The following is a 21,843-nucleotide window of genomic DNA, read 5'->3' on the forward strand; positions in this document are numbered from 1 at the left end:
TGAGAGACAGAATATTAGCTTTTAGCCAGGTTGATACCTTTGTCATTTCAAAATTTACTGTGCGAATGAGATGTGTAATGTTAGAGTGTGATGCTAATAAATGTGTATCATCAGCGTAAATGATAAATGAAAAGAAGTTACTAGAATGTATAATTATTATCATTTAAATATAAAATAAACAAGGGACCCAGAATCGACCCTTGAGGCACACCTTATGCAATTATTCCGATTTCACGATTTCTGACCATTGTAAATAACAAATTGTGTTCTGTTTGTAATATAATTCCTCAACCACTCAAAAGCAATCCCACGAACCCCGGAATTTTTAAGTTTTAGTAAAAGTATTTCGTGGTCTATCGTGTCGAAAGCCTTCGAGAGATCCAGCTAAATTCCTAGAGTATGGCATTTTTTGTCTAACTCAGTCACAATTTTATTATAGGCTTCAAGTATCGCCATGTATGAGGAATGTTTAGATCTAAAACCAAATTTGGGAATTGTGTAATAAATTAAAACAAGAAATAAAATTATATAGTCTTGTGTGGACAATTTTTTCTAATAGTTTTGAAAAGACGGGAAGAACTAAAATTGGTCTGTAATTACACGAGAGATTTTGATCACCCTTTTTGTAAATTGGGACAACTTTAGCGGTTTATTGGGTTTGGAGGGACAGAAAATTGGACTCAATTTGTCCCATAAACAAATATGCAAAAGAGGACGCCATTTTTGTGCCCATCGCTGTTCCATGAATTTAAAGGTAATGGTCATTTCCAAAAAAAAAAAATTAAATTGTTGTTGGTTAAAATCAACATGACCAGTTCTCGTAAATAAGCTTTAGTGGGCGTTTTACCTGGAATCTGTTTGTAAATTAAAATTCTTGAGGGATATTAGTATACAACGATGAAACATTTAATGTAGCCAGAACAGAATTATTAAGTAAATTTTGAATTTGGTTAAATTTGTGGATAAAGTCCGTGTAGTCCTGAATGTAAAAGGAGATCAGACATATCATGGTCTAAGTAAATCATCCACATATTCAGAAATTTTCTCTTTAGCAGTGCCATTGCCCGAAATAATGGGTCTACCAGGATTGCCTGCTTTATGGATTTTAGGTAGGAAATAAAATCTGCCTTCAACATCATTAACCTGTGCAAAATGAGGTCCAAACTTAGGAACGATTGAGTGTTTTTTTACCATCACAGAAACAGATTTAGTCACCTTTTATCCGCAATTGCATGGGTGGGATCCGTTGTAAGTTTACGATAATGAAGAGGATTGTTTAGCTTGTCTTCATAAAATTTGATGTCCATAACAACAGTGACAGAACCTTTATCAGCGGGTCTAATGGTGATATCATTACGCTGATGCAATTTGGCAATGGCCTGCCTCTCTTGTTTTGAGAGATTGTCACGTTTCTGGATTCGGGACGTAGTTTTGTACATCCTCCTCAATAGCCTCAATAAATGCAGGAAGTTCTCTGTTCAACTTCATAGTTCTAGAGTGAATATCAACTTAAAACTCAGTGAGGATGTTGCGGCAATTGCCAATTTGGATCTCATAGAGTGAAGCATTTTTGTGAAGGAAAGCGTTCCAACGGGAACGCATGCCATCATCTGCAAATCGAATACCAGATGTGACATAAAATTGAAGTTCTTTAGGGGCCGAATGTTTCTGTGTGCTATGTAATGGAAAGGCTTGATAAGCAATGACATCTCTCTTTGTAGCCACAAAGCCGATTTTCCACTTGTGTGAATTGAAAGCACCAGCTTATACGCATGTGTAATCAAGTGTCCATCTTCAAAATCCCTCTTTACGCCTTCGATTCGCCCGAACAAATTCGCCTAGTGAAAAATCGGCTTAACAACAAATACAATGCTTTATCTGACAAATAGTCTGTTAAAGGTGACCTACATTTATTTTGTTTAAACCTCATTCAGAAACACACACAAAAACTCACATAGTCCATACTTTTTGTTGGTCTTCGAACAGGTCTCTTTACTTTCTTTCTTTCTTTTTTTTATCCTACATCTCCATTTTTCCAAATAAAAGATGGTTAAATCCAACAATTCCATCGAAAGGAGTGGCGGCGAATGAATTTGCCAGTTATCAAATTGTACGCAAATAGATTATGAAATTTTAATTTGTACTCTATAATACCAGGGGAGATGGGGATTAGGGACGGAGTAATTCAATTCAATATTTTATTTCGAAAATTAAAAGTACGAATACATTTTTATGAAAATAAACTGACTAACAAGTTATTAATACGACGCGCTCTCATCTCAAGATTATTATTATTGAATACATGAGAAAAAAAAATCTGTTGACTTATGTGAACAAATGTTTTCCTTACGTTCATACCAGGGTGTCACGAAACCTAAGACCACGAAAGCTAAGACCCCCCTAAGACCTAAGATCACGAAAGCTGAGACCCAAGACCTAAGATTACAAATATTTATCTTTCGCACCTGCCTTGTATTTTAACTCCCAATTTTTCTAAATACCACACCTTAGAATTGGCACTTTAATGAAAAAGAATCACATAAAAAGTAACAAATACAATTTTAAATTGATGATTTTACAGACGTTTTTCTCGCACACAAACTTTTTGCGAATTTCGCATGACTAGCTAGCCTACAGTACAGTAGGCCTACCCTATGTTCAATGTTTTTGTTTCTATGGAACGTCAAAAGAGCAAAAATTATATAGAGGGCTGAAAACTCCGTGGAGTCCATTTACAGTGTGGATGGAACAATGTAAAATTAAAATTGTAATGATAATAGTATAATCATGCAAGTACGAAGAAATAAATACTGGCAAATAAATTTTAATTTAAATATCATGATAATAAGTTTTTTTGTTTCGTTTTCTTTCTGTTTTTATACTTGTACTATTATTGTTGCTCTTTTGGCGCATCATAGAAACAAAACCATTGAGCATGGGGGGCGGGGAGGAGCTCGAGGAGTTACAGGTAGAGATATTATAGTTCACTATAATATCTCTATGAGTATACAAAGAAACATGTCTGTAAATTCATCAATTTAAAAGATTTATTTATTTGTTTTTATGTGTTTCTCCTTCTGAAAGTACTTATAAATCCTAATTTTAAAGTGTTGTATTCAGGATAAAGTTAGTCAACAAATTTGGAGTCAAAATACAGGAAAGGCAGGTGCGTAAGAAAAACGTCCTCTGAACCAACACAATGGAGTAAATATATACTAACAAACAACCCGTCAAGTTTGTTTGTTGTAAAGAAAAAAATATACATTTACTCAACGGGCGAAAATTATGTGAGTTTATCTATGTTTTGCGGTAGTATTTAATAATATTTATGGTAATAAATGACACCTACTGTGTTTAAAATTATGTATGGATAAACAAGTATTGTTTTTAAGCTGTAGTATATCTTAGAATTTGTAAATTGTAGTCTTGGGTCTTAGCTTTCGTGATCTTAGGTCTTAGGGGGTCTTAGCTTTCATGGTCTTAGGTTTCGTGACACCCGTTCATACCACCATCAAATCAAATCAAACCAGTGATTCACTTGCCAAATCAATAATATATAGTCGTCAATGTGTGAAAGGACCATAACATGCCAGGTCTCCTGAAATGATTTTGATTTACAATGCATTTTAAAGATGTATAAAAATCTAAATCTAAAAATAAAAGACAATCCAGTCTTAGGAATAAGTGAGTAATCTTTACTGACGTATTCATGAATTGACGGAAGTGGTGCCATATTTGTGTTTCAGATATGTAGATGACACTGAAATTCTATGCGGAACAACAAGAGATAAAAACAAAAACATATTGTAAACTAAATTTTTATTTTGATAAAGATAGATAAGATATAAAGCTAATAAATCACGCCATGAACATCGTGTGTTTCTTACTAAGTAGCCGCGAAACACACGTTATCAAACTATTACGCAGTGGCATACAAACTTACTTTGTATCAGTGTATATAGAGTGATTTCTTAAATATGTATTGTCCCTCACAAACAAAAAAAAGATTAATAAAATCAGATTTTAAATAGGCCATTTTGCAGTTTTCATAAAGTTATTGCCTTCTGTAAAATAAAAACCTCTAAAAATGAATAATTATTTCAACTATAGGCCTACAAATGTAAGTATTTTTGTATTTAAATTACATTGTTCATGTATATAATTATTATTATTATTATCAAGTTTTTGGTCAAAGTGAATAACTATATATGTGACATTTAAATGGAATATTCAACAAAACATTTGAAAAAACAAATTTATGGGGACAATATATCTTTAATGCATGCTGTTACAAGGGACAGGTTTAAGCTTACCTTTTGTATAGAAATAATCTAATTTTAAACTCGCCGGCCAAGAGAAAATGATGACTTTGGGCATCCACAAGAAGATGACACGTGGTGTTTTTTTTCAGATTTTCTTTCCCGTCAGTAACTAGACAAAATGAACCGAACAAATCTACAAACAATCCGAATGGCTCTAATGTAACAAGTATACCCTTTTAGATAATACACAACTGTATTTTTTTTTTTCTGATTGACATAATTATTGATATATTATTTCCATTTTATTGTAAAACATTTGAACTTATTTTATCACATCCTTTCTGTATTGTATAAAAATTATCTTATCGGGCCTCTAAATGTGATAACTTAAGTCCTTCCCCTTCGCCAACAATATAAATTCACCATTCATTCAACTAAAATTCACTTCAATTCACCTGTTACTTATCGACACTAAAAATGGCACACTCAGCCGTCTTATGCATCTGTCTGTTGTTTGTTCTTCTTGCCTTTGGACATGGTGAGTTTTTTTTAGCCTACGGTATATTTAGTTTTGAATATGGGCTGGCAAGGCCTATTTTAAAATTAATGTGCGGTTAGTTAAACGATTTTTAGCGAAAATTGTTACTCCTTTTTACGTGAACCGTTACAATTTCACTAATCCAATAAAGCCTGATTACCCATTTTCATGAAAAATCGTTACTTCTGGATAACTGAACGTCGAAAGGAAATATAAAAAAAAATGAATAATTGAATTGACTCAATGAACATCAATATCTAGAGACGGATTTCTTATACTACTCGGACCTGTCAATCTAAATTTGGACAGAATTTTCTTAATGAAATGTTTCTTTCTCTTCATCGGATGATAATAATTTGCATTATATTTAACTCTGTATACTTTTATGTTATAATATTGTTTGTATTATTTTGAAATAATGTTTATCACTTTGTATTGCAGCAAAGACGTTTTCAAGAAGCCGAAGTTCATCATCAGAAGAACATAACAGTAAGTCAGTCCAAATAAATCTGTCAATTAGTCTTACATTCATCTAAATGATGATGAAACTAAGCATATTGGTTGGTCCTATAATTGACCAAGGGCTTCTCTCGTCCAGTCTCCACCTTACCAGAGAGGCATACACCAATATGTCTGAGGCAGATACTAGATGCAGTGGCAACCGTAAGAGTCAGCAATGCTGATTTCAAATGCCTAATTGAACCCCATCTCCATGTATACGACACCAGATATTCCCAGAAGGTCTCCAATTCCATTCGGGCCCAACGTTGACGTTAACTTCGCTATGTAGAAGATTTATATTCTTATAATATAAATATCACAAAGAGACCTGATGCTTTTCACTGATTTCGCAAAAGCATTTAACCAAGTGGAAAGAAATGTAACGTTAGAAGCTGTAAAGAAATTAGGATTTGTTCTTATTTTTAAAATTAAGGATAAAAGAAAGATAGTATGACATTACTCCTTAAAATGTAGTATGAATTCTTATTGCACAAGCAACGTGGGAGATAAAATTCCAACATAATGATATTTAATGGAATGGTATATAATAAGATTAAAAATTAAAGATGTATTGTCCCCCTGAAAAAAAAAATCATTATTTTTTTTTAATATCCTATTTTAATATCACATAATATTTATTCACTTTTTAACCAAAAATTGGATTGAAAAGTTATTTAAATTATTTACTTGCACACATAGAAAACTGTAATTTAGGCTAAAGCAAAACATATCCAAATGGACCAGCCAATAGATTTTTGGTTGAAATTAACCATTTATTTAGTCATTTTATAAGTGAAAACGTTTGTTTTCTTACGGAAGTGATTAATTTGATTAAAACTACAAAATAACCTATTCAAAGTCGGATTTAATTTATCTTAATTTTTTAATTCTTTAGGGAAAATATATTTATAATTAAACAAGGCCATATAGATGGCTGCAGTTGCATGTCGAAGTTAGTTTTTACCGACCGACTGACCGACCGACCGACAGACCGACATAGTGAGCTGTGGAGTCACGTTGCATGCGAATAAAAACGTTATGGTTAAAAATTGTTGTTTTTCTTATTTAAAAATCATGTTTAGATATTATAAAAGACAGTTCACTGAAAGATGCAGTAGACCATCTAGCTGAAGGCATAGAAGATGTAATCCAAACCATGCTTAACATGATGGAGCAACAGCTTCAAGGCCATGAAGACAATATCCTTGGCAGATTAGATGAAATCGACGAGAAGATTAACCACATCCAGCAATGCTCTTGCTCGAGTAAGTATTTCACAAATGAACCGTCTATGAATACAGTTTACATCTTAGTATCAAAAGATAAAGATTGTTCGATATGTTCGGGTGAGAACATACCGAGTGGCAATAGGCCGGATAGCAAAATGTGAGGCGATAGTATAAATCCTATGTGCTCCCAAGATTGTTTTTGTCAGTAGAAACAGAAAGCAATTACCTATGAATTATAAACTGTATAATTATTACTATTCATTGGAAAACGACATGTTCCTCAATTCATAATGATGTTTTTTTTTTCTTTTTTTCATTCATTTAGAGCGCTTTAGGGTGTTCTACGCGGCAGATGGACGGTATACGCTGAATTTTGAACAAGCGAAACAAAAATGCATTGACAACGGTGCAAAAATCGCCACTGTCAATCAGTTACAAGCAGCATATTCTTTTGGAATGGACCAATGCAACTTTGGGTGGTTGTCAGATGGCACCGTTCGATACCCAATCACAATGCCACGAGTAGGATGTGGAGAGGGACCTCCTGGCGTTCGAAGCTTGGGAACACAGGATAAGAGTAAAACTTACGATGTTTATTGTTTTAAGTAACCAAACTAATAGGAACAATAATCATAAAATATATTATTGATAATTATTATCTTATGTTGTATTAGCATTTAGGCGTATAATCATCATTACAAAAACTTTCTGATAAGATAAGAGTAAAACTTACTTTGTTTATTGTTTTAAGAATCCATCAAAACTTATCTAATAATACAATATTATCAATGATATTTTGATTAATATACGTTCTTTAATAAACATTTATGAAAGATTTACAAAATGTATCTTTACTTTTTGACACATGTACTGGTTATAAAATGATTTTACTTAGTTATTAGCCTTAGCGTAGTAGTCTGTTGACAGCGCGAGGTGAAGAAGATGAGACGCTCACGCTATCAAAAGATGATTGCAAGGGTACCTTGCACGACATTTCGGTTGTTAATAGGGGGTTTTCGCATGAACGTAAACGTTAAGTGTAACACTGTCTCCGCTCATATTGTAAACAGATCGATCTGCGCGTGCGCAAGCAATACAAAAAACTTTACGTACCTCGAGAACCTTATCTCTGAAAATAGCGTCAATGAAAAATAACCAAAGGGTATCGAAACATGGAAGAATCATTACATTTCTGCAAAATGTTTAAGAAAACACATGATAAATTTAATTAATAATTTATGTTTTTACTTAAGCTAAACAATAAAAATTGTTCAACGAAATTTTTCAGCCAATATGCATGGTAAAACAAGCCTAGGTATTCCATGAGTTGTTCTAAAAAACTGTAATTAAAGCAAAAAATAGTTAAATTGACTGGAATTCAATGTGGTTTTAGTTGAATTTAATCATCTATTTTGTCTTTTTATAAGTGAAAACTTTTTTTTTTCCTACGAAAGTTATTAAATTTATTAAAACTGCGACATAACAATTTATTAGTCTTTTTATTGATTTTTTTAGAGGACAATGTATTTTTAATATAAAAAGAAAACAAGGCAATGTACATGGTTGCAGTTGCGTGCCCAAACTTTAGTTAGTGTTTCCCGACCAACCGACCGACATAGTGAGCTGTAGAGTCGCGTTTGCACAGGACTAAGAAGCGGGCATGCGCATCCTACGACAGCGTGTGTAATACCTTTAGTTTAGTCTTAATTTAAAAGCTAGAAGAGCTTCACCCGCGATCAAATTTGGTGAAATCTTGACATCTGAAGGACATCAACACTTCCTACCAGAATTCAACAACATGGACCACCGTAACGCGGACACATTAAATATCTCGAAATGCAGAACATCGCTAGGATTGTTGTGACATCTTGTTATTATCGATCGTATAAGGTTATATGTATAAATATCAATCAATAATCTTTTATTTCAGCATAACACTATAGAAAATACAAACAATACAAACGAAAACAAAAGCATCAGCACAATTCAAAAACTTAAAACACACTGCTCTCAGTATCATCATCTGTGTAGAATAAAATTAAAACATCTTAGATTAAAGATACAGACAATATGACCTAATAATACAAAAGCATCAGTAAAATTCGAAAAATGTAAACACAATGCTCTCAGTATCATCATCTATGTAGAATAAAATACAACAATCTTTTATAACATAAAAAAAAACATATAAAGATACAAACAATTCGACAAAATAATACAAAAGCATCAGACAAATTCCAAGTATTAAAAACATTTTTTTATATTATACGAACATAAAGACAATCATTCGTTGTTCTTTCTATCATGACATTATTCCACACGTGATCGATTATTATTGATACTGGATTTCGTTTTACATCATGCGATAATCGAAAAACGAAAACAAAAACAAATAAAAAATTCAATAAATAAAAATTAAATGAATTATTTTAAATTAAATCTCAGGGACATCTGTACTTATATTGCTAATTTAAAACAAATATATTAATTGGTTTTCTATAAGGTACTTTTTTATTTGTCCAAGTGTGCTACGAATAATTACTTATTTTATATATAAAACATGAATAGTATTCACGAAAATAAATTGATAATTACCACATAAGGTATTAATCTGCTGGAACCAAAAATATAAGCCCTGCCCGGGAAAAAAAGAAAAAAAAACATTGAAAGTGCAATTTTATGGAGAATAACATACCGTATCCAAAATCTACCAAATCCAGTTTAGGGAAAATTTTTAGACGTATTTTTGATTCTCCAGAAATTGTCTAAAATGGCATGAAAATTCATTTGTTAGAAATAAAGATTAAATTGATTATTCAAATTAAATTATCTTCACACGCACATCTGTAATTTATATTGTTAATTTAAAACGAATATATTAGTTGGTTTTCTATGAGGTACTTTTTATTTGTCCTCGTGTGTTACTAATAATTACTTATTTTAAATATTAAAATGAATATTTTTTTAACAGTATACAATGCGTTATGCTGTATTCACGAAAATAAATTTATAATTAGCATAGTGGACATAAGGTATTCGGGTAGTTGAACCAAGAACATGGGACCTACTTTACAAAAAAATGAAAGCGCAAATTTTATGGAGAATAACATATCCAAAATCGATTAAAATCCAGTTTGGGGAAACTTTTTAGACGTATTTTTAATTCTCCAAAAAATGTCGAAAAATGGAAACTAACTAATTTTAAAAAAAAAACTAATTTGTTAAAAAAAAATGTTTCTCATGTGCCTTTATCTACTTTTAAGTTGAATACAGATTTGGAAAAATGGCCGAAAATCAAATTAAAAAGTAACTTTATCTTTTAAAAAATCGATATAGGTCTATAGCATGGTTGTATATGAAGTAGACGGCAATTGAATAGGCCTACAATTGATTTTCTACATACTAACAGGAGTTTTCTGAACGAACTATTGCTGTTGTGTAACTTTTTAAATATTGTCAATTGTATTCCACAGTATTAGTCAAGGAGAAAAATCTGAAAAGATGCTTAGAAATCAAGTTAGGGTGAGTGGAATTTTAGAGGCAGTCAACATAGCCAGAATATCCTAATTAATCCGTTCTGATCACTTTAAGCCCAATTGATACTTGATTTTTTCCCTTTTTGTCTGAAATAGAAGAAGTCAACGAGAATGTGAACGACATTAAAAAATGCACATGCTCAAGTAAGTAAATTCTTCTCAAATTAAGTATCTGTATAAAGCGGGAAAGGGTCTAAGTTACAGATAGAATGGTGATTTTGTCATGGTTGTTCGGGAGCCCAATTTGTTTATATTTCATCTGTTAAGCACCAAAAATACAATTTATAAAACAAATAAATGGTATCTCATGAAACCATGGAATCAGACCTTTATATTGTATTGTATTAATTGTTAGAGCGCTTTTGGGTGTTCTGCGTTGCAGTTGGACGGTATACGCTGAATTTTGAACAAACGAAACAAAAATGCATTGACAACGGTGCAAAAACCGCCACTCCCAATCAGTTAAAAGCAGCACAAGCCCATGTAATGGTTATGACCGATGCCAAGCTGGTTAGTTGTCAGACGGCAGTTTTTGATCTGACCTGATCACAATGCCATGATGGGGATGTGGAGACGGACTTCCTGGCATCACACTTACGATGTTTATTGTTTTAAGAAACCAAACTAATAGGAACAAAAACCTTAAAATATATTATTGATAATTATTCGAAATTACATAACTTTACCGATTAAATAATGTGATTACTTGTAAAACCATCGATCATAGTTTGAACAAATTTGCATTTACAGTATTTGGTAACTAATACGCATATTAAAATGTTGATGACCTTATGTCAACTGATGAAATTGACCTTATGTCAACTGATGAATTGATATTTTATTCGATCTTTTACATTGATATGATTGATTAACAGGATGAGAAAACATTCAATTTTTATTAAATATTGGTTTTTATTTGGTTTTATAGGTACATTCTATGATTGGTCAATATTGACATTTGACCATTAATCACAAGGGAATTTTTTTCATAAGGTGATTGAATAGACACCTATAATCATAAAATGTAATAAAAGACCAAATTGTGCTTCAATAAATTTGTTATATACATATACATAATACATTGTTGTAATTGGTCAATTTTGAACTTCGACCCCTTATAACTCGAAAATGCTTCCTTCCATATTCGTAATCTACGGAAAATTCGGGTCTAGAAAAGTTGGATGGAAATTTGTCCCCTTTCGGGTGGTGATTCCAACCCCCCTTCCCCCCCCCCCCCCCACCCCCTCCCCCACCTATCATCATCTATGTAGAATAAAATACAAAAATCTTTTATAACATAAAAAAAAACATATAAAGATACAAACAATTCGACAAAATAATACAAAAGCATCAGACAAATTCCAAGTATTAAAAACATTTTTTTATATTATACGAACATAAAGACAATCATTCGTTGTTCTTTCTATCATGACATTATTCCACACGTGATCGATTATTATTGATACTGGATTTCGTTTTACATCATGCGATAATCGAAAAACGAAAACAAAAACAAATAAAAAATTCAATAAATAAAAATTAAATGAATTATTTTAAATTAAATCTCACGGACATATGTACTTATATTGCTAATTTAAAACAAATATATTAATTGGTTTTTTATAAGGTACTTTTTTATTTGTCCAAGTGTACTAAGAATAATTACTTATTTTTTATATAAAACATGAATAGTATTCACGAAAATAAATTGATAATTACCACATAAGGTATTAATCTGCTGGAACCAAAAATATAAGCCCTGCCCGGGAAAAAAAGGAAAAAAAAAAACATTGAAAGTACAATTTTATGGAGAATAACATACCGTATCCAAAATCTACCAAATCCAGTTTAGGGATGAGAAAACATTCAATTTTTATTAAATATTAGTTTTTATTTGGTTTTATAGGTACATTCTATGATTGGTCAATATTGACATTTGACCATTAATCACAAGGGAATTTTTTTCATAAGGTGATTGAATAGACACCTATAATCATAAAATGTAATAAAAGACCAAATTGTGCTTAAATAAATTATATACATATACATAATACATTGTTGTAATTGGTCAATTTTGAACTTCGACCCCTTATAACTCGAAAATGCTTCCTTCCATATTCGTAATCTACGGAAAATTCGGGTCTAGAAAAGTTGGATGGAAATTTGTCTCCTTTCGGGTGGTGATTCCAACCAACGCCCCCCCCGAATTTTTGAATTTCGAACAAGCCAAACAAAAATGTGTTGAAAACGGTGCTGTAATCGCCACTCCTAATCAGTTACAAGCAGCGCAAACTTTGGTTATGACCAATGCAACGCCGGGTGGTTGTCAGACGGCAGTGTCCGATACCTGATCAAAATGCCACGATGGGGATGTGAAGAAGGACCTCCTGGCGTTCGAAGCTGGGGATATCACCTAAGACTAAAATGTTTGATGTTTATATTTTTAAGAATCCATCAAAACTTTAATAATAATAATAAAACTCTAAAAACACAATATAAAAATGATAGGCCTAATTTGATGAATATATACGTTCTTTAATAAACAGTTATGAAAGATTTACAAGATGTATGTTTACTTTTTGACACATGTACTGGTTATTGGTTATACAATTATTTCACTAAGCCAAAAACTGGCGTACTGATCTGTTGACAGCACGGGGTGCAAACGTTTTAAAAGACGTCAACCTATCACCAAAAAAGTGAAAACAAATGGAAATTAAACTATAAATTCCAGTACATTAGCAACATAAATCTAGTATGTAAAACTGTAGTTACGTGTCATATGGCTATCAACGTTTTGTGCCATAAACAAATTTGCAAAAGATGTCGCCATTTTTGTGCCCATTGCTGAGCCATGAATTTGGAGGTAATAAATAAAAATTGTTGTTGGTTAAAAGCTAATATATATATATATATCGTTTCAAATTAATTAATTAAATTTCAGTGTATCACCGGGCAGTTTCAAATTAATGTTCATTGCCTAATGTGTTTATATATATAAAAGTATTTCTTTGGAGATCCCGCCTCGTGAATAAAAATACTGAAAGATGAGGGCGTATCAATTTGATCTCTGGTGCGCGTGCGTACAACTGAGGACTAGTGCTGTTCCGCCGTACCACGCCGAGAATGTTAAAGAGTCGCTATCCAATCGAGTTTGAACAATACCATGAAAGCCCCAGTGGTCTAATGGTTAGGACATCTGCATATCAAGCAGGCGGCTACTATATTTGAATATCAATTTCAAGGAATTATACTTTCTGTTATTTTCAGTTACCGTACCACACACACATCTATATATTCAATTATACATATACATATTAGTAAAGTATACACTTGAAGGTTCTTATAAAAGTAAACATGCATATAAAAACAAATAAACGAATCACATATGTATACATATTTATAAATAAAGTGAGAAAAAAACAAACTAACAAACATGGCAAAAATCAACTAATAATAGCCTATCAAATGGTATTTCTCTTATAGGTAAAAAATAATCAAATGTAAAAAACATGTGCGTAAACTAAATTTGCAGATAAAAGATACTCTTTGAATTTAATTTTAAAGAATATAAAGAATTGCAATTGCGAATATCTTGGTTAAATTTTATTCCATATTTTCTGACCCTGTCCTCTGATAGAAGACCTAGCAAGGTCAGTAACAAAAAAGTGGGTTCTATACAAATTAGATGATCTATTTTCATATGAATGAAAACAATATGATTTAATAAAATAATTAGAAAATATGTCAAGAAGTAAGTTATTGTGGAATTTATACATGAAAATTGCAATTTGAAGTTTGTGGATATCAAAAACTTTAAGACTGTTTAATTTATGGAATAAAGGAAATGAAGGAGCTAGGTAATGCGAGTGTGTACAAAGACGCATACTTTTTTTTTGTATGTGAAGTGAATGCAGGTGGCAGTTATTAAAATCAGCCCATATAATATAGGAAAAATGAATATGTGGTAAAACAAGATTTTGATAAAGCATAAATAGGGTTTCAGTTATTAGTGTCAATTTTAGTTCGAAAAGGATACCGGTATATTTTTCAATTCAATTCAAGGAACATTTATTCACGTCCAAAAGACAAAAGTAACAAAAACAAAATGGCAAGAGATAAAACAAGAAAATGGACGAAGGCAAATCTCAAAAAGATTACAATCTTGTGACGGGATTGCCTTTACAAAATATTTAAATTAAGAGAAGAAAAAAAAAATATAAATAAAGAAAATAAATTAATTAAACAATAAAGAAATACAAAATATATATAAAACCAGTAGATAAAAGTTGGAATAAAAAATAAAAAAAGAACAGAAAAAAGTACAGCTGCATGGCATATAGCGAATATGATGACAAATGAATAATAAAGATAGCAAGTCACGGAACATGGAAACAACGACCATATCAAACAGATCGATCAGTAATGAGACAAAAGGTAATTTTTTATGTTATTATTGAATGAATAGCGGTTAGCAGCACAGGAAATTGAGGGGGGTAAATTGTTAAACAATAGAGGTCCAGAATATCTAATGCTATGTTGAAAATAATTGGTGTTATGGTTAGGGATATATATGTTATTTCTTGTTCTAGTATAATATTTATGAACGGTATTATTAGGAGCGAAAAGGTCGTTAAGATGGCAAGGGAGAAGTGAGTGAGTGGCCAAAAAAACAAAGACACCTTGCTGGGATAGGTTAATATCCGAGAGTTTGAGAAGTTTGAGTTTGGAGAATAAGTGGGAGGAATGTGACAGTGGATGAGCGCCAGATATAGTCCTGATAGCTTTTTTTTGTAGGATAGAGAGTTTAATGATGTTTGAAGGGTAAGTGTTGGCCCAGACAATGTTACCATAGCTCAAATAAGGAAGGATGAGTGTGCAATAAAGGGTCCTGAGAATATTAGTTGGGAGGAAGGAAGAAAGCCTAGAAATGATCCCAAGGTTCTTAGACACTTTGTTCACAAGAACAAAGTGAAACAAGATTGGTGACATACATGTTATTGTCAATAATTATCAACATTAAGATAAGTGCGGTTATAATGTTTATTTTTAAATAGCATGTATGTGGTTTTATACAAGTTGAGAGACAGAATATTAGCTTTTAGCCAGGTTGATACCTTTGTCATTTCAAAATTTACTGTGCGAATGAGATGTGTAATGTTAGAGTGTGATGCTAATAAATGTGTATCATCAGCGTAAATGATAAATGAAAAGAAGTTACTAGAATGTATAATTATTATCATTTAAATATAAAATAAACAACAAGGGACCCAGAATCGACCCTTGAGGCACACCGTATGCAATTATTCCGATTTCACGATTTCTGACCATTGTAAATAACAAATTGTGTTCTGTTTGTAATATAATTCCTCAACCACTCAAAGGCAATCCCACGAACCCCGGAATTTTTTAGTTTTAGTAAAAGTATTTCGTGGTCTATCGTTTCGAAAGCCTTGGAGAGGTCCAGGAAAATTCCTAGAGTATGGCATTTTTGGTCTAACTCAGTCACAATTTTATTATAGGCTTCAAGTATCGCCATGTATGAGGAATGTTTAGATCTAAAACCAAATTTGGGAATTGTGTAATAAATTAAAACAAGAAATAAAATTATATAGGCCTAGTCTTGTGTGGACAATTTTTTCTAATAGTTTTGAAAAGACGGGAAGAACTAAAATTGAGTCTGTAATTACACGAGAGATTTTGATCACTCTTTTTGTAAATTGGGACAACTTTAGCGGTTTATTGGGTTTGGAGGGACAGAAATTGGACTCAATTTGTCCCATAAACAAATATGCAAAAGAGGACGCCATTTTTGTGCCCATCGCTCTTCCATGAATTTAAAGGTAATGGTCATTTCCAAAAAAAAAAAAATTAATTGTTGTTGGTTAAAATCAACATGACCAGTTCTCGTAAATGAGCTTTAGTAGGCGTTTTACCTGGAATCTGTTTGTAAATTAAAATTCTTGAGGGATATTAGTATACAACGATGAAACATTTAATGTAGCCAGAACAGAATTATTAAGTAAATTTTGAATTTGGTTAATTTTGTGGCAGGATAAAGTCCGTGTAGTCCTGAATGTAAAGGGAGATCAGTCAAATCATGGTCCAAGCTCTTTAGCAGTGCCATTGCCCGAAATAATGGGTCTACCAGGATTGCCTGCTGTATGGATTTTAGGTAGGAAATAAAATCTGCCTTCAACATGATTAACCTGTACAAAATGAGGTCCAATCTTAGGAACGATGGAGTGTTTTTTTACCATCACAGAAACACCTTTTATCCGCAATTGCATTGGTGGGATCCGTTGCAATTTTACGATAATGAAGAGGATTGTTTAGCTTGCCTTCATAAAATTTGATGTCCATAGCAACAGTGGCAGAACCTTTATCAGCGGGTTTAATGGTGATATCATTACGCTGATGCAATTTGGCAATGGCCTGCCTCTCTTGTTTTGAGAGATTGTCACGTTTCTGGATTCGGGACGTAGTTTTGTACATCCTCCTCAATAGCCTGAATAAATGCAGGAATTTCTCTGTTCAACTTCATAGTTCTAGAGTGAATATCAACTTAAAACTCAGTGAGGATGTTGCGGCAATTGCCAATTTGGATCTCATAGAGTGAAGCATTTTTGTGAAGGAAAGCGTTCCAACGGGAACGCATGCCATCATCTGCAAATCGAATACCAGATGTGACATAAAATTGAAGTTCTTTCGGGGCCGAATGTATCTGTGTGCTATGTAATGGAAAGGCTTGATAAGCAATGATATCTCTCTTTGTAGCCCCAAAGCCGATTTTCCACTTGCGTGGATTGAAAGCATCAGCTTATACGCATGTGTAATCAAGTGTCCATCTTCAAAATCCCTCTTTACGCCTTCGATTCGCCCGAACAAATTCGCCTAGTAAAAAATCGGCTTAACAACAAATACAATGCTTTATCTGACAAATAGTCTGTTAAAGGTGGCCTACATTTATTTTGTTTAAACCTCATTCAGAAACACACACAAAAACTCACATAGTCCATACTTTTTGTTGGTCTTCAAACAGGTCTCTTTACTTTCTTTCTTTCTTTTTTTTATCCTACATCTCCATTTTTCCAAATAAAAGATGGTTAAATCCAACAATTCCATCGACAGGAGTGGCGGCGCGAATGAATTTGCCGGTTGTCAAATTGTACGGAAATAGATTATGAAATTTCAATTTGTACTCTATAGTACCAGGGGAGATGGGAATTAGAGACGGAGTAATTCAATTCAATGTTTTATTTCAAAAATTAAAAGTACGAATACATTTTTATAAAAATAAACTGACTAACAAGTTACTAATACGACGCGCTCTCATCTCAGGATGGCACTTGTTATTGAATACATGAGAAAAAAAAATCGGTTGACTTATGTGAACAAATGTTTTCCTTACGTTCATACCAGGGTGTCACGAAACCTAAGACCACGAAAGCTTAGACCCCCTAAGACCTAAGATATCGAAAGCTAAGACCCAAGACCTAAGATTACAAATATTTATCTTTCGCACCTGCCTTGTATTTTAAGTCCCAACATTTATTCTGAATACCACACCTTAGAATTGGCACTTTTATGAAAAAGAATAACATAAAAAGTAACAAATACAATTTTAAATTGATGATTTTACAGACGTTTTTCTCGCACACAAACTGTTTGCGAATTTCGCATGACTAGCCTACAGTACAGTAGGCCTACCCCGTGTTCAATGTTTTTTGTTTCAAAAGAGCAAACATTATATAGAGGGCTGAAAACTCTGTGGAGTCTAGTCTGGGTTCCAGACGGAGTTTTGTCTTAATATTAGTAAAAAGATAAATATTTTGGCACATATGGCGTTTCATACGTATACTACTTGATTTTGGATACTCCGTCTGGGGAAACACGCACAAGTCACGTGGTTTGACACCAAGAATTCTTGGTGCATACGATTATCCGGTTGACTAGTTTCTGCTGCATGCGATTGGCTACTCACTCGTACACCGTTTTAATATTCATATTTCAGAATTTCAAAGACTCAACAACTAAGATGATGCGCATGCGCTATGTTACGTTTAGACAATGTGTTCTTGGACTTTGGGTACATTTATGAAAGTTTCTGAAGGCTAGAAATTATTTTATATGCCTAGTAGTCTGGTAAACATTTGATGGTATTTTTCCCAAGAACATGAAAACTCGTCTTGATATGATAGGCTAGCTTCTCCGCAAATCAAACATTGAATGGATCATTTATTACGCGGAGATAATTTTGATTTCCCACCCAGACCCTGTCCTGTTCTGTGTGGTGTGTAGCCCTGTTGTGTGCCGGTGGTATGTAGGCCTACTTTATTGGCGTTTTATTTGGCAGGTCATACGTGCGAGTTGAGTAGGACCTACGAAAGAGGCCTAGGCCAAGGACTAAACAATTAATAAACAAAACAACTTGGCATTACGATTTAGTATATTTCAACCAACTCCATGTTTCAACAGTCTCGATCGTACATTCAGCACTGTCCGTACTCGATCTTTTTCATTTTGAAACAAAATGATCATTGGTTGATTCGAAATCCATATTTACATACCGCCCGCCCCATATAGCCAAATACGGTATGATAACCTACGTCATTCTTATCGGATGTTTGCGGTCTGCAAATCGATTTCTATACGTGTTTCACAAGTCTGTATTTTCAGACAAAAATCGCGGTCGAAATAAAAACAAAAAAATTAAAAAAAAAGATAATACAGACTTGGGGCAACTCTATGTGGAGTCCATCTACAGTGTGGATGGAACAATGTAAAATTAAAATTGTAATGATAATAGTATAATCATGCAAGTACGAAGAAATAAATACTGGCAAATAAATTTTAATTTAAAAATCATGATAATAAGTTTTTTTGTTTCGTTTTCTTTCTGTTTTTATACTTGTACTATTATTGTTGCTCTTTTGGCGCATCAAAGAAACAAAAACATTGAGCATGGGAGGGGGGGGGGGAGGAACTCGAGGAGTTACAGGTAGAGATATTATAGTTCACTATAATATCTCTATGAGTATACAAAGAAACATGTCTGTAAATTCATCAATTTAAAGGATTTATTTATTTGTTTTTATGTGTTTCTCCTTCTGAAAGTACTTATAAATCCTAATTTTAAAGTGTGGTATTCAGGATAAAGTTAGTCAACAAATTGGGAGTCAAAATACAGGAAAGGCAGGTGCGTAAGAAAAAAGTCCTCTGAACCAGCACAATGGAGTAAATATATACTAACAAACAACCCGTCAAGTTTGTTTGTTGTAAAGAAAAAAATATACATTTACTCAACGGGCGAAAATTATGTGAGTTTATCTATGTTTTGCGGTAGTATTTAATTATATTTATGGTAATAAATGACACCTACTGTGTTTAAAATTATGTATGGATAAACAAGTATTGTTTTTAAGCTGTAGTATATCTTAGAATTTGTAAATTGTAGTCTTGGGTCTTAGCTTTCGTGATCTTAGGTCTTAGGGGGTCTTAGCTTTCGTGGTCTTAGGTTTCGTGACACCCGTTCATACCACCATCAAATCAAATCAAATCAAATCAGTGATTCACTTGCCAAATCAATAATGTATAGTCGTCAATGTGTGAAAGGACCATAACATGCCAGGTCTCCTGCAATGATTTTGATTTACAATGCATTTTAAAGATGTATAAATTGGATATGAATTTCAGTCTAAAAATAAAAGACAATCCAGTCTTCGGAATAAGTGAGTAATCTTTACTGACGTGTTCATGAATTGACGGAAGTGGTACCATATTTGTGTTTCAGATATGTAGATGACACTGAAATTATATGCGGAACAACAAGAGATAAAAACAAAAACATATTGTAAACTAAATTTTTATTTTGATAAAGATAGATAAGTTATAAAGCTAATAAATCACGCCATGAACATCGTGTGTTGCTTACTAAGTAGCCGCGAAACACACGTTATCAAACTATTACGCAGTGGCATACAAACTTACTTTGTATCAGTGTATATAGAGTGATTTCTTAAATATGTATTGTCCCTCACAAACATAAAAAAAGATTAATAAATCAGATTTTAAATAGGCCATTTTGCAGTTTTCATAAAGTTATTCCCTTCTGTAAAATAAAAACCTCTAAAAATGAATAATTATTTCAACTATAGGCCTAAAAATGTAAGTATTTTTGTATTTAAATTACATTTTTCATGTATATAATTATTATTATTATTATCCAGTTTTTGGTCAAAGTGAATAACTATTATGTGACATTTAAATGGAATATTCAACAAAACATTTGAAAAAACAAATTTAGGGGGACAATATATCTTTAATGCATGCTGTTACAAGGGACAGGTTTAAGCTTAACTTTTGTATAGAAATAATCAAATTTTAAACTCGCCAGCCTAGAGAAAATGATGACTTTAAGCATCCACAAGAAGATGACACGTGTTTTTTTTTTTTCAGATTTTCTTTCCCGTTATTAACTAGACAAAATGAACCGAACAAATCTACAAACAATCCGAATGGCTCTAATGTAACAAGTATACCCTTTTAGATAATACACAACTGTATTTTTTTTCTGATTGACATAATTATTGATATAATATTTCCCTTTTATTGTAAAACATTTGAACTTATTTTATCACATCCTTTTTGTATTGTATAAAAATTATCTTATCGGGCCTCTAAATGTGATAACTTAAGTCCTTCCCCTTCGCCAACAATATAAATTCACCATTCGTTCAACTAAAATTCACTTCAATTCACCAGTTACTTATCGACACTAAAAATGGCACACTCAGCCGTCTTATGCATCTGTCTGTTGTTTGTTCTTCTTGCCTTTGGACATGGTGAGTTTTTTTTTAGCCTACGTTATATTTAGTTTTGAATATGGGCTGGCCTATTTTCAAATTAATGTGCGGTTAATTAAACGATTTTTAGCGAAAATTGTTACTCCTTTTCATGTGAACCGTTACAATTTCACTAATCCACTAAAGCCTGATTACCCATTTTCATGTAAAATCGTTACTTCTGGATAACTGAACGTTGAAAAAAAATGAATAATTGAATTGACTCAATGAACATCAATGTCTAGAGACGGATTTCCTATACTACTCGGACCTGTCAATCTAAATTTGGACAGAATTTTCTTAGTGCAATGTTTCTTTTTCTTCATCGGATGATAATAATTTGCATTAAATTTAACTCTGTATACTTTTATGTTATAATATTGTTTGTATTATTTTGAAATAATGTTTATCACTTTGTATTGCAGCAAAGACGTTTTCAAGAAGCCGAAGTTTATCATCACAAGAACATAACAGTAAGTCAGTCCAAATAAATCTGTCAATTAGTCTTACATTCATCTAAATGATGATGAAACTATCGCCCGTATTCTTAAACCGGACTTTAGTCGTAGTTCGAAGTTCGACTTGGAAAAGTCGTAGTTCGAGCTATTACTTCAAAATTCGATTCAAAAACGAAGTAGTCGAAGTTTGCAGTTCGACTTAATGAAGTCGAGCTTTTAGTCGAGTTGCACACGTCTGGGTAACAAAGGCTATACATTGGCCAATGACAAGAGAGTATTTGAAGAGCAGACGAAATGTTGCGCATTGATGTCACTTTTCATTTCTTACAACACTTTTTACGCATCAGGACTATATACATGAAAAATAATTTTAATCGTTAATTATTAGAAAAATATCAGTATTAATTTAACAGTGAAGTATATTTGATTAACAACAAATAAAATCTTAAAAATATATTTAGGAACCATGGCGGTA

General features: G+C 32.5%; 1 protein-coding gene across 1 annotated transcript; it reads left to right on the forward strand.

The window, feature by feature from the left end:
• Window positions 1-4,729: 4,729 nt before the first annotated feature.
• Window positions 4,730-7,205, forward strand: LOC140049429 (hyaluronan and proteoglycan link protein 2-like). The gene is made up of 4 exons (XM_072094311.1): window positions 4,730-4,800; window positions 5,242-5,289; window positions 6,384-6,566; window positions 6,856-7,205. The coding sequence occupies exons 1-4, from the start codon at window positions 4,740-4,742 to the stop codon at window positions 7,137-7,139; spliced, it is 576 nt and encodes a 191-aa protein (XP_071950412.1). The 5' UTR covers window positions 4,730-4,739; the 3' UTR covers window positions 7,140-7,205.
• Window positions 7,206-21,843: the final 14,638 nt, after the last annotated feature.

The sequence above is a fragment of the Antedon mediterranea genome, chromosome 1 (assembly GCF_964355755.1).
Source record: "Antedon mediterranea chromosome 1, ecAntMedi1.1, whole genome shotgun sequence".
NCBI classification, from domain to species: domain Eukaryota; kingdom Metazoa; phylum Echinodermata; class Crinoidea; order Comatulida; family Antedonidae; genus Antedon; species Antedon mediterranea.